Consider the following 14,232-nt stretch of genomic DNA (forward strand, 5'->3'; position numbering starts at 1 on the left):
GAGTAGATTCTTTCATATTAACTATTGTATATTTTTCAGTCTTATGATTTATAATTTATTATTTTTCATGTTTTCATTTCTCTGTTAAGACTGTCCATCCATGCATTCATTATAATTTTCTATATTCTACAAGTATAATTATAACAGTTTTTAAATCTTCATCTGCTTATTCTAACATCGGATCATCTCAAAGTCAATCTCTACTCTCTGCTTTTTCAGCCTTATCCATGGGTCAATGCCTATACAGTAGAAATTCCTTATTGTATCCTAGACCTCTAAATAAAGTAGTGTCAGTGGTGGTCCCCGGAAAGTGTTGATTTTTGTTCTAGTTGGATGTTAACCAAACTCCAACTCTGCAGTGAGTGGCAGCAGGCACATGCATGCACACTTTCAGGGTCAGGCATAGCCCAGCAGAGCTACTACTATTCGGATCTGGTGTCTGGCGCCTTCTGAGCTTCGCTTCTTCTGTGGATTCCCCCTTAACTACCCAGCCACCCTTCCAGCCTCAAACTGTATCTTCCTAGTAGCACTAACACCAAGGCTTTTTGCCACCCAGGCTATCCAGATGAGCAGGTGTTATCAGTTGTAAGTACACCAATCCCAGCTGAGCCCCATCTGTTCTTGATTTCCCTCCACTTTTGACCTGTTTGGGGTTGCTATCCAGTACCTTCAAATAGTTGTTTTCAGATGTTTCATTTATCATGTTTTGTCCAGATTTTATAATTGTTAGATGTGTTAGTCTGATTATGCCACCCTGGAATTACCAAAACCAGGGTCTGGTTTTTGGCTACAGATGATAATGAAAACCATGAGCCAGGCAGCCAAGTTGTCAAACACCTCTGCGTTATAAAAGATTAAAGCTATATTTAAGAAATTATTGAAATTATTATGGCTTCAGAACCCCAAATTCCTCTACATTAGCAAACCGCATGGGGATGATGGAGTCAAAATAGGTTTTAATATGTACTCTAGCATTAGATTCTGTATCAGGAAAGTGATGCTATTTATACTGAGCTTGTGTGGTGGAAATACTCATAAGAATGGCTTAGAAGGAATGAGTGAACATTTTGAAACAATAGGTTCTTATATGATGATTTCTATTACCATTACTAGGAAGTATGACTATTGTATTAAAATATACAGTTCTATCAAAATAAAATTTAAGAAGTTTTACTCAAGAAACTAAATCTCATTTTCTACTTTATTGGAACTTAACAAACAGAAGGGTTCTGGCAATGAACACTCTGTGTAGGAAGAGCAGGGAAGGATGAATGATCTGAGGCCAGTATCATCCATGTATCACAGTACATTGAAGGTGATGAGGATTTTCTCTGAAGATTTAAAAAAGTAAAATTCACATTTTGATATCCTCTTCCATCTTCCTTCTCAAACTGAAATTATCTGCTTAATCGCTTAACACCCCAGAAACACGCTCAGCCTGCTTTGTGGAGTTTCTGAGGCCATATTTGAGTGCACCCTGCTCAGTGGCTAAGAAAAGGCACTAAGAGGGAAAACTCTGAGAAGTTCTGAGATCTCCAGACACAATTAGCACGCAATTCACCTGATAGGCAATTGAGCACTTTCCCAAATTCATCGTAAATAATTTTTATTCCATATTTCAATCTTGAATTTTTTTTAAATGTAGAGTTTTTCTTTCTGAGCCATTGAAGAGAATCAAAGACTTCTGACTTTGAACATCACACAGGCCAGAAAAGAAAGTTTTGTTTAAAGTAATACATAAAATTATGCCCAGCATTACCCCAGGAGAAGGGCAGAAATCCTGAAGTGATTCATTTAGTGGTTACAAACATAAAATACCCTTTCTACCACAAAGAAAAAAGGAAAAGGAATAAATTTTTAAGGATCTTGTTTATAAGAAGATCAAACAGAAAGAAAAAAAAACTCACTCAAAATAGCTAGATGCATAGTTATGCGATTAGTCAGAGGTAAGGATTAATTATGCAGAGAAGAAAGGAGTGTTAAATCATCAATATCAGTTGATCATGTATTCTTACCAAGGCTTCATAATCTTCTGTAATTTCTGGTATCGTCTGCAAAATTTAAAAACAACGATGTGAGCAGCATGTTTGAAAGCAACGTTTTTATACAAAGAATCTTAAACAAAACTCAGGCTTAGAAACAGGAGAGATATAACTGACAGGAAGTAAAGGAACTTCATCCATCTCAAAGCGTCATTCGAAGTAAGAAAGCCGTGTTCTCTAATGAATGATAAGCACAATGAAAAGATCAAGATTAAGCCCCTCTCATCAACCCTTCAAACTTACTCTTGAGTAGAGGCAACAAGAACTCTCCTTTTGTCAGATGGGGAGAACCCCTAGGATAAGAATGGCTAAGTTTTCAATGAAAAAATCAAGTCAAAAGCACTAGTCCATGAAGAAATATTCTATCCTTCTTTGCTAAAATGCTCACCAATTCTACTTTCTGCTTTCTTGAGGAAAGATTCTTCTGAGGAAAGACTTTGTGATCATGTTGGACACTAAGACTGCAGCTCTGGAAGCTTTCAGTAGAAAGACCTGGCTTCAAGAAAGGACAATCGCACCTTGATAAAAAACTGAGTTGAAGAAGATAAAGAATCAAGTGATTCTACTCTGGTCAAATGACATCCAGTTCCTCAAGTTTGCGCACTCTCCCTAGTTTTATATATGCCATCCCCTCCTTGTCCACCTTGTTGGGCCCTGTCTCCAAACGCCCTTGGGCTCCTCCGGGAAGCCCATCCTGACCTCTGACACAGACCCAAGGACACATCAGCTGTGAGTCCTAGGACATCTCACTGGCATAACGCCTTGAAGGTCAGGGCTCTGCATCGTGAGTCACTGGTATCACATGAGGCACAGGCGGAGCAGGTTCTCAATAAATGGTTGATGAGCGGTTTTGTTCTTCAGAAGTTGTTAGGTTTCACATTCTCAACCACATAAAATACAACCACTTTAGAACTCAAGTGGCCACATGGAGACTAAAATCTAGTCTTGCCTAAAAATAAGAAATTAAAAATGTATATAAAGAGGTCATTCTCATCCCCTTCCCCTCTTCTTCATTTTCCTGCCTTTCCTTAAAATATATTAACTGCAGTTTTTCTTCAGTAAACATGAGGTTTGGTTCCAGTACCCCTACAGATAGCAAAATCCATAAATGCTTAAATTCCTTACATAAAATGGCACTATATTTGCATTTAATCCATGCAGATCCTCCCATAAACAAAAGCTCCAAAAAGGTCACAGAAAACGATATTATGAAAAAATCATGGCTAGATTTTAATTTTTTGCATACAAATTAACTTATCTATTTAATCACATTTTCCAAGAATGTTTTGAAGTCCCTTATACTTTAAATCATCTCTGGATTACTTATAATTGCAAATTGTATGTCAATAGTTCTTTTCTCATACTGTTTTGGGAATAATAGCAAGAAAAAGCATGCACAGGCATCAGCACAGATGCAAATACTGGCTAATTTCAATCCAGTTTTGACTGAGTCATCGATGGAAAACCCTCGGATACAGAAGGTCAACCATATTTTCCTTTCATCAAAAAGTCTGGGTGGATGAAAGCAGACCGGTGATCAGAGAGAAGCACACCTGGGTAGATGCTGGGAATCTTGCAAGGGCCCAACACTACTCCCCACTGGAAGAAAGCAGGGCTCCTCGAAGTGGCAAATGCCAAGGCTGGGCCAATGTACGATCTGGATAAACAAGGAACATCTCATTGAGCCAAACAGCAAAGAAGCACAAAAAAATGATGAGCAATAGCGCAAAAGGATGCCATAAAGGAGCCATCATGGCCAGATGTAGGTCAGGGTGAACCTCAAAACAAATAACAGTGATCAATCTTAGCCTACTGAGTAAAACAGGAATATATGAGGTATCACTACTATAGAGTGATGAGTTGATAATGTTTAAAGACTAAATCTCTGTGGAAAAAGTATACAAATCTGATTTGTACAGTTTCAAATTTCCATGGTATCACTACTCTCACCATAGGCAATCTAAAGTTCCAACTTGACATCAGTAAACACAGAGACAGAAAGAGTTGTGCAAAAGTGGTTTCCGGGAAATGCTGTGAGACTACTCTGGCACCTCATTGGGAACAGGTATATAAATCAGTAAAAAGGGAGAAAATAAAGTTTGTTCTATAGCAGAAAGTCAACTAATAATAAATGCAGAAGGAATGATAGCATGAGAAAAACCCCCTTTACAAACTGTCATAGTAATAATTCAGACAAGAAGCTTCAATGCCAAAACTAGTGGGTGAAATTGGGTCAAGCAATAGAATTTTCCATAGTTTCTAAATTTCTCCCAACAAATTATCTATGAAATTAATTTCAAAGGTAGGGGCAGTTGTTAGAGTAGAGATGTCTGGAAGATGCTATCTTAATCAAGCAAAGTTAACAAGAGTACTATGACAAACGTGTTTGGGTAGGCTGCAATAAAATTATACATACACACCTATCTGTGATAGTCCAAGCAGACATATAATATGGATCTGATCATGAAAAAACTTGGACAAAACTATAGAAAAAAATGTTTGTTTCCCTGAAAAACTGTGCAGGGTGCCAACGTTACCTTCTGTGGCATCAGCTACTAGACCTATGGTTGCCCTTGAACTATTTCACAGCTCCTTGTCAGCTGTAGGTCACTGATCTGATGTATTTTGTCCTGTCCGGTGGTAATTTAATTGGTTTCTTTCCTGCTGGTGGAAAATCTCTTTGGTCTCCAATTGCAACTTATTTCAGTATTCCTTGGCTCTGTACAAATTTATGTTCTTTTGCCTTTTCCTTTGAAATGACTATAACATCTACCTGGTTGCCTCCTATCATATGAGTATAAGAAATCCTCTTAACACATGTCCATTTGTATCTATGTACTGTATAAGAGTCATGATTTTGCCTTTGCTTGAAAAATATAGTTAAAAATCACCTTCAAACAAACCCAAATTGGAGAATATTCTATAAAATGGTTAACCTATAAACTTAAAAAAATGCCACAGTCATGAAAGAAAATGAGGGAGGAGAGGAGAAGAGAAGACAACAGGTGCCCAGTGCTCCCTTCAGTTAGAGGCTTTGTATTAAAACACACACAAGGCCACTGGTGAAACCTGGATGGGTCTGTAGATGATGGGCAAGTGGGAGCACTCTGTTCTGCACTTTCCTCTAAGTCTGAAAGACTGCATGTGTGTGCAAGGGGGGGGGGGGGGGTACACACAGCAGTCACTGCAAGGTCTCAAAATGACTTTCTGGCCTGGGGCCTGCACATCTGTAAATTTTGTCATGTGTCCACCTCCTCCAGCAGCCTGGCCTTGGAGAATTCTCCCTGACCTGAGCGCAGAGAAAAATCAGCGCTGAACCCTACTGTTACAGAAAACTGTGTCTCAATTTCTATTTCCAGTTCTTGCTCCCACAGTGTTAAGAATTTAATGCACAGGCATAAGTAAAGTGCACAAGGACAAGTAAGAGCAGTAGTTATTTGAAAGTGAGAGTGAGTATACACCGACATGTGGGGATGGGCAACCCCATGTGGAGAGGTACCCACCGTGAGTGGGCAGGAGTGTTCCCTCCAAGAAGAGAGAGTGAGAGGGGGCCAGAGAAGGATCAAAAATGTCTAGAAGCCAAGAAAAAAAGGGGGGGGGGCGCAGCTCCTGCATGTAACAGTCCCCTTATGGGGTAGGGGAAGTCCCCTAGCTGCACACACGAATCGAGTGGAGTCTGGGTAGGGCTTAGTGTGCGGGAGGCTCTCTGGGAGTTTCATGATGTCTGCATATGGAGTTTAACTTCTACGTAACCATCATGGTGTCTCCTCCTTCCTGGTTCTGGATGAGACACAGGTGCTTCTTGGAAAAGTAGGCGGACTGGACTGACATGTCGGGGAGTAGAGTTAAAATACAGGGCTAGATGCAGAAATTACGGAAAAATCTCCCAGCTCAGCTGTCCCTACCTAATCTCCTTGCCTATTTTTCCCATATCACTAGAGTCCTCATGTCTCTTACTTCTCATATTTCATATTCTCACTTTGGCTTTAGATTTACACATAAGGAGAGCTTTTTATTGTAATATTCATCTCTTATCCTAACTGGGATTCATACCCCACCCCCCAAAAATGTCCATTTTTAAAAATAAAATGTGCCGGCGCCGTGGCTCAAAAGGCTAATCCTCCGCCTTATGGTGCCGGCACACCGGGTTCTAGTCCCGCTCGGGGCGCCGGATTCTGTCCCGGTTGCCCCTCTTCCAGGCCAGCTCTCTGCTGTGGCCCGGGAGTGCAGTGGAGGATGGCCCAAGTCCTTGGGCCCTGCACCCCATGGGAGACCAGGAGAAGCACCTGGCTCCTGGCTTCGGATCAGCACGGTGCGCCGGCTGCAGCGTGCCGGCCGCGGCGGCCATTGGAGGGTGAACCAAGGGCAAAGGAAGACCTTTCTCTCTGTCTCTCTCTCACTGTCCACTCTGCCTGTCAAAAAAATAAATAAATAAATAAATAAAATAAAATAAAATCTAACTAGAAGAAAAATGATTTTGGAAAGGTTAATGTTTCACAATGGCCAGAAATCTCTCACTTCAGCCCAAGGAGCCGCATTCCTTACCCCTGAAGAAGATAATCTCTTCTTTAACCGGCTGCCTGACCCTCTCTCATTTCCATGAGGACTGTGGTAGACAAAGAGAAAGCTCAGCGGGGGGGAAAGGGGGGAGACAGATCCTGTTGAAGGAATTTTTTGCCACACAACCTCTGACAAAGCTCAAGGAGGTGGGCCTCTTTGGCCTTTGTGATGCAAATTCCTGGCAGAGCCCCAGAAAGGCTGTTCCGTGGGGACTCCCTAAGCTATGTGTGCAGTTTGCATGCTCAGGGAACACAGGCTAAGGGGCTGGGAAGAAGCAGCAGTTTCCAGCCAGGCTAACTCTGCACAGACCTCACGGAGGAGCTTCTTTTTGGCTGGGTCTGGGAGCTGCACGCTACCGCCTGTGGTCTCTGAGGAGAAGCGCAAAACTTGCACGGTGTCAGCTGAACTTGGCTGCGCTAGGCTGACGGGTTTGGCCTGGCCTGGACCTCCCAGGACAGCCAGGGCTCCTAAGAGACTCCAAATTCTCAGGAGCAGAGGCAGGACTTAGAGCTGACAATCTGTGTCCCTACTTTCAAAAAAAGAAAATGCATCTTTTAGGTAAAGACAAAATCTCAGTCAAGGTTAAAACGGTCACAGACAACTTTGTATTTTCCATACACAATTGTCCTGGGCTCAAGTGCCTACATCAAGGTCAGGAATATTGTTCAGTGCTCAAAGAACATATATTTTGTTAAATGAATAAAACCCACAAACGCATTCTCAAGTGTGGGCACAAGGCAACGTCAAAGCCAAGACATCATTCAGGGCGCAGAATTCAAGTCAGACTGCAATTCTACTAACACTTAGAGAATTAAAATAGCTCTGGCTTTGGCAAGAAGAAAGTAAACAATGAAAATTTACTAGGAGACTGTTGTGGTAATGCAACAGTGACATCTACATAAAGTACACACATACCCAGCACCAGACTTCCTGCTCTGTGTGACACAGGGGAGAGACGACTAATGATTTATACAGTGAATGGCGTTTCTTAAGGGCTTTTCACACTGCTAAAGTAACTGTGGGACGCCTTCCACTGTTCCTAACACAGCCAAATTTTAGAGAAATGACCTCAACCAAATAAATAAAACAGCACTCGTAACTTCCCCAGATTAGTGACAACTCCTCAAACTCCCCACTTCCGTTTTCTTAGGAAATCTAGAAAACCCAAAGGAACAGCAGCCCTATACCGACCAGGGTATTGGAAGTGAACAAACTTCTACTGAAATGGTGAAGTGTACCTGAGGACACTCAGCAAGCTATCGGGCTGTTCTTATTTTAAAATAGCTTTCCAGTCTGCTTATCCTCTGAACCAGAAAACTTCCCCTAACAAAATAATTTAAATATGCACAGATTTTGCTAAGAGAAGCATTAGTAAAATGGCGGAGCGATCTACGTCCTGGACACCATTCTAGGCTCTGCTAAAAGTCTTGGTACCAAATGGCCCAACCGCAAGTGTCAGCTCCACCCCCACCCTAAGGGATTCGCAGCTCCCACCTCCCTGCCTCTGCAAGAATATAACCACCTGGGAGCTCTCTCCCTTGCTCCCTCACCCTCTGCCTCCAGCCCCTCAGGCTTCCCCACCCAACAATAAACCTGGCTTCAGCCTGGCCCCACCCTGGTTGTTGCAGCCATTTGGGGAGTGAACCACAGGATGGAAGAACTTTCTCTGTTTCTCTCTCTGTAACTCTACCTTTCAAATAAATAAAACAAGTCTTTTAAAAAAAGAGTATACAAAAGGGATATAGATCAAGAGTACTAAAAATGTTTGGAGAAGGGTTTGGAGAAAATTGCAATTGATTCTAATTTTTTCATTCTGCTTATTTACATATTATTTTTTAAAGAATAAATATGATTTTTCATTAAGGAAAGAAAGTTAATTCAAAAAAGCTGTCTGATTTTGTGAGTACAGGAATTTAACTTTTTTCATTCTTGATTTTTCTACCCAGGGTGGTGCTACAGCTTAGTCATACTCCAATGGTGTAATTTTCCCGTCACATTGCCCAGTGGGAAGGGAACTCTAAGTACCCTGCCCTTTCATTCTTGGAAATAATCCCTCTGTTCTTCTGCACCCCCCCCCCCCAAGTCATGACTGTTTAACAGTGAAGGATGCAGAGCCAATGGCCCAATTGTCTTGTAGACAAAGAACATGGTGTTTTATCAAAACCCAAAGACAGACCACTTCCATTCACTAGGTTGGATTTAGAGTTGCAGGTACAATTTTTGTTTCCAATAAAATCTATCATTTCTGAGAAATCTGTTGATAGTTTTTTCTTTTTTTAAAGGAAACTCCATTACTGAATATTCCTCATAGGGGCTCAGGTTAGAGCAACGTGTTCCCTTACAATTTTGTTTGTTTCCATGCCTTGGCTTCCATCAGAAACTAAGAATGGAATTCCAAAATTCCACCAGGATAGGAAAATTAAGCTCGGGTTTTAAATCCTGTGCTCTGCCAATGTGACGTTCCCATTGCTCCTCTGTTGCTCTTTAGCCCCATGACCCTCCTGATACCAGCCAGAAAGACCTTGGAAAACAGCCCTAGGGACTGACAAACAGGTGAGAACTCTCTGACTCTCATTATGATTAAAAGTAAGGAGAAAACTTCCAGCTAGCATTCTTCAGTGTTTCCTAAAAATTTCCACAGGTCTAGCTTAGGAAACCTAGCCTTCCCAGCTGGAAGTCTGCCGGTGAGTCATGACTAAATGCCTTCCAAATTGCAAATCCATTCAATTTGTGTAGTTTCTATTCCAAAGGTTTCTTGTTAATTAATTAAAGTCTCGCTACAAGTTTAATTGAGAAGCCAAGTTTCTTCATAAGAAAAATGTCTTTCTCTGTTCTTTTTAATCAGAGCAAAAGATCCAAAAACGTAGCTGTGGATCGAAGGAGACACCTCTTAGGATGAGCTGCAGGTGGGAGCAGAAGGATAAGCAGGCAGCCTGGCTCTAGTCCTGCCTGCCTTCCTCTCTGAAAACAGCATGGCTCTGAACTGCTATGGAACGGTGAGGGGAACCCCAAAGGAGGTCCAGAGTTCCCTCCCAGGGACACAGTGTGATGGGAAAGTCTAAGGCACAGGTGCAACACAGAAGTCACCCCGAGTTCTGTTCATCCTCCTGATGACTGTGAACAGGTAAAATATGAATGAGCGTGATACTCTCAGATTTTTATTTATCTATTTTAAAGCAGAGACGGGGAGAGGAATGGGAGAAACACTTCTAATCTGCTGGTTCGCTTCCCAAATGTCTACAACAGCTGGGGCTGGACCAGATCGAATACAAGAGCCTGGAACTCAATACCAGAAGCTAGGATCAAAAGTGGAGCCCAGACTTGAACCCAGATACTTCAAGACATGATGGGGGCATTCCAAGTGACATCTTAACCACTATGCCAAACACCCACCACTTCCTGCCCCAAAATCTTTGGTTCATAAACAGTAGATTCAGCATTAACATCCCAACACATTCTAAATTTGCAAGATGGAAATATTTTTCAGACCTGTTGTCCCAAATCTTGGGTCTGGGGATGGTAAATTTTTAGGCTACTCTGTTGGTCAGAGGAGTTATAGGGTAAAATAACAGCACTGATAGAAAATAAGAAGGGTGGCAAGGCAAATGCATAGTATAGGCTTTACTCTTCCTATCTCTCTTCTTTTTAAATATTTATTTTATCTAATTGAAAGGAACAGTTACAGAGAGAGAGGAGGGGAGAGACAGAGTGAGAACGATCCTTCATCCCTGGTACGTTCCCCAAAGTTCTACAATGGCCAAGGCTGGGCTAGGCCAAAGCCAGGAGCTTCTTCCGCGTCTCCCATGTGGGTGCAGGGGCCCAAGTATTTGGGCCATCTTCCCCTGCTTTCCCAGGTGCATAAGCAGAGAGCTGGATTGGAAGTGCAGCAGCTGAGACTCAAACCAGCGGTGCCACAACACCAGCCCTCACTTTCTTTCTTAAAAGCAGTAGTGTCCCTTTGGTGAGTGTTATGAACTAAATTTTGCTGCCCCCTCAAAATTCATATGTGAAGTCCTAACCCTGACAACCTCAGAATGGGACTCGATATGGAGAAAAGGCCCTTAGAGTTGTGACTAAGTTAAGATGGGACCGTTACGATGGAGCCAAATCCAATCCGACTGGCATCCTTGTAAGAGGCAACGTGGACACAAAAGGAGAGACGGAGGATGGGCATGCTCAGGAGAAGGGCCAAGTGAGGACAGTGGGAAGGCGGCCGTGTGCAAACCCAGGAGGGAGGCCTCCAAAGAAACCAACTCTGCTGACACCTTCACCTGTGCGGAAATAAACTTCAGTCCTTTAAACCGTACAGTCTGCTGCATTTTGTTACTGCAGCCCTATAAAACCAAGACAAGGAGAAACAGCAAAGCTAGTTGTTAGCTCACATTTGCTGCATTATCAAAGCACATAACTCCTAGCCTCTGAGGTGCTGGTACTCTGTCATTACCTTGCACTGGAAATTGGCATACAAATCTCTGCTTTTGGTGACTTTCCCATTGTAATTGTAATTACCGCTGCAATTCTGGCCAATCTGAAAGCACTTACACAACATCATTCTGAATACCGAAGAGCCCAGTTTCCTGGATACCTAGTTATCTGCTACTGAACCACCTCAGATTGGTGGGCAGCATTACAAGGGCCTCTGGTCCACTGCCCTTGCTGGGACTCAGGTAAATCAATACATAGCAACATTTTTATTGAACATGTTAGTACCTATCACCAAGGCAGAGCTCCTGGGACCATGTCCCACCAGAAGCAGTGGTGGGCAGCCCACAATTGAGAGTGAGGTTGTTTGTGATCACAACGCACCCTCCTCCAGGGCTGCTTGGCAGCAAGGAGGAAGGAACCTGACACATTCCCCGCAGGATGCCAGCCTGAAGCCTGTCAGTACAGAACCCTATTCATTCTCTCGTTTGTCAAGCCCCTTGGATCCTCAAGCTTGCTCAACTCCCCTCTGGCTGCTTCAAGCTCCAACTACAACTCACAGCAACTACTTTGGATCTGGTAACTCCCAGGATTTCATTTCCCTGGCCCATGCCAAGCTGATCTACTCCAAAGCTCTCATGAGCAGAGCTGCAGTCACTGTCATAAATACCAAGTGACATCTGTGTTAATGGACCCTTTCCATTTCACCCAAATCTGCTTGTCGGTCTCCTTGAATTTGAGAGTTTTCTTCCCCCTCCTATTCAGTTCGAGAGACTTCCCCCCTAAGTGGAGAAGTAAGGTAACATGCGTGATTCCAAACTGCAAAGAATGTTCTTGTATGGAAAATATTCTGCTGTTGTAAAACATTCTGTCTTTGAAATGCACTAGTGGCATTTGCAGAAGCTAAGTAATTACAAACTGAGGAAAGAAGGAAGATGGAATGAAGAGAAGGGGAGGGGATGGAGGGGAATAGGATGGAGGCGTGGGAAGGGAGGGGGAGGGGAGGGAAAGGGTGGGGAGTAGGGGGAGGAGAGAAGAGGAGATGGAGGGGTGGGAGGAAGGCTGGCCAGCCAGGTCTCAGAGGTACACAGTCAACAGTTCATTCTTTGTATCACCAGACACTGAAGAGAGATTTAAATGTCTCAGGTTTAAATCCCAATTCCCAAAGACATTTGTTTTTTCCTAATAAACAACTGTACTGACTCTGCATATTATTAATCTGGCATATTAATATGTACCTAATTCATTCAGCAATTTTGCATGCTCTAAATGACATGTTCCCAATGGCTATGCCAATAGCCCTTGCCCATAGGGAAAAGAGCAGCTCCCTGTTCATGCTGTCCTGGCATCCAAGGAGTAACCTCTCCAGCATGTAAGTGCCAGAACCAACCAGCTCCTCATACTCCCCAGTCACACCAGGAAGTCAAAGCTGGCACAGAGACAGGGAGTCTCCAAGGGCACCGTCCAACGTTCTTCACCCAAGAGAGAAGTCAGATGCCTGTAGGCCCAGTTCACGGGAAGGCTCTTTGAGTTATGACTGGTCCAGCATCCAGACAACTAATCTTCAGTAGGAATTACACCCAACTGAACTCTGCGTGGCATAATCTCCATGAAGTTTTGGAAAGCAAGGCTCACATCGTTTAGGGCTTTTCCAACTCCCAGTATTTGTGCAGAGTAGTTACTTAATGTTTATTGTATTTAAATAATGGGTTTTTAAAATATTATATATTATATAACATTTATTTGTAAATATGATATAAATATTTATGATACTTTATATAAGTATTATATAAAATATATTTAAATAATAAATGGCATGTATTTAATAATTCAAATGTTTTTTCTTAAAAAATTACTTCAGGAATGATATCTTGAGCTGGTTTAATGCTTTGAAAGCAGTGTTTTAAGTTTTCTAATAGAATCAGATAAGGGAAATTCTTCGTGGGGCTACACAAAGGATGTGATGAATTCCCATTTAACAGAATTATAATGTTAGTGTTCATAGGCTCCTAGAAGTAATGGCCTAATATTGTTTCTCATAAACCTAAACTTTCAATGTGGATTTTTAATGGGTACCAGAATCTATGTGGTCAGTGGGTGGAGGCTGCAGAAGTACTAAAATTAAGAACTCTCTTTCTTTTTTTTTAAGTGTTCTTTATTTTTAAAAAGATGTTATTTATTTATTTAAGAGGTAGAGTTACAGAGAGAGAGGGAGAGACAGAGAGAACGGTCTTCCATCTGCTGATTCACTCTCCAAATGGCCACAACGGCTGGAGCTGGGCCAGTCCAAAGCCAGAAGCCAGGAGCTTCATCCAGGTCTCCCATGCTGGTGGAGGGGCCCAAGCACTTAGGCCATTTTCCGCTGCTTTCCCAGGCCATAGCAGAGAATTGGATTGGAAAGAGGAACAGCCGGGACTCGAACCAGTGCCCATATAGGATGCTAGCACCACAGGCGAAGGCTTAACCTACTACACCTCAGCGCCAGGCCTAAGAACTCACTTTCTTAAAAGACTTTTTTTTCCCTGAGTCTAGCCAAGTCTTTCGTCTTTGACACTAAAGAATTCCAAGTGTAGGGCCCGGCGGGTGGCTCACTTGGTTAATCCTCCACCTACGGCACCGGCATCCCCTATGGGCGCTGGGTTCTAGTCCTGGTTGCTCCTCTTCCAGTCCAGCTCTCTGCTGTGACCTGGGAAGGCAGTGGAGGATGGCCCAGGTGCTTGGGCCCCTGCACCCACATGGGAGACCAAGAAGAAGTTCCTGGCTCCTGGCTTCGGATCGGCATAGCTCCGGCCGTTGCAGCCATTTGGGGAGTGAACCAACGGAAGGAAGCCCTTTCTCTCTGTCTCTCTCTCACACTGTCTGTAACTCTACCTGTCAAATAAATAAAAAATAAAAAATAAATAAAATAAAATAAAAAAGAACTGCAAGTGTAAAGAAGTAACCAACGCCCAAAAGGCTGGAGCTAGAGGGACGGAGGTCAAGGTGTGGGTGAAAGACACTTACTCTGTGCCGCTTTCCACCATCTGCGTGAGGAGAGAGATGCCATCCAGGTTTATGAACTCCTGCGCAAAAGTCACGTCGCGGGAGAGGCTGGCCAAGTCCTTCAGGGCCTCCAGCTTGGCATCCATACTCGATGACTGGATTCGCTCATGGAGCTGCTGGGCGCTTTGAGCCTCACCAGGGAAAAACAGAGGGAAGAGTGTTCACA

At 42.9% G+C, this 14,232-nt stretch overlaps 1 protein-coding gene and 1 long non-coding RNA gene across 15 annotated transcripts in view; one reads left to right on the plus strand and one right to left on the minus strand.

The window, feature by feature from the left end:
- Window positions 1-14,232, minus strand: part of ELMO1 (engulfment and cell motility 1) — a 574,098-nt gene that overhangs the window by 375,905 nt on the left and 183,961 nt on the right. For 12 of the 14 annotated variants that reach the window (XM_002713762.6, XM_089316114.1, XM_008261649.5 and 9 more), the window contains 2 exons: window positions 14,028-14,197; window positions 2,016-2,051 (listed from right to left, as the gene is read on the minus strand). In XM_002713762.6, the coding sequence (XP_002713808.1) occupies window positions 2,016-2,051; window positions 14,028-14,197 (206 nt within the window). The remainder of the gene's footprint in view (window positions 1-2,015; window positions 2,052-14,027; window positions 14,198-14,232) is intronic. The other 2 variants (XM_070059729.2, XM_089316113.1) reach the window with 1 other exon arrangement.
- LOC149121787 (uncharacterized) lies at window positions 9,082-9,749 on the plus strand. Its single transcript, XR_016223057.1, has 3 exons — window positions 9,082-9,155; window positions 9,244-9,286; window positions 9,448-9,749. It is a non-coding gene; the product is annotated as an uncharacterized LOC149121787 (long non-coding RNA).

The sequence above is a fragment of the Oryctolagus cuniculus genome, chromosome 16 (genome assembly GCF_051225735.1).
Source record: "Oryctolagus cuniculus isolate XC-2025 breed Fujian yellow rabbit chromosome 16, ASM5122573v1, whole genome shotgun sequence".
NCBI lineage: Eukaryota > Metazoa > Chordata > Mammalia > Lagomorpha > Leporidae > Oryctolagus > Oryctolagus cuniculus.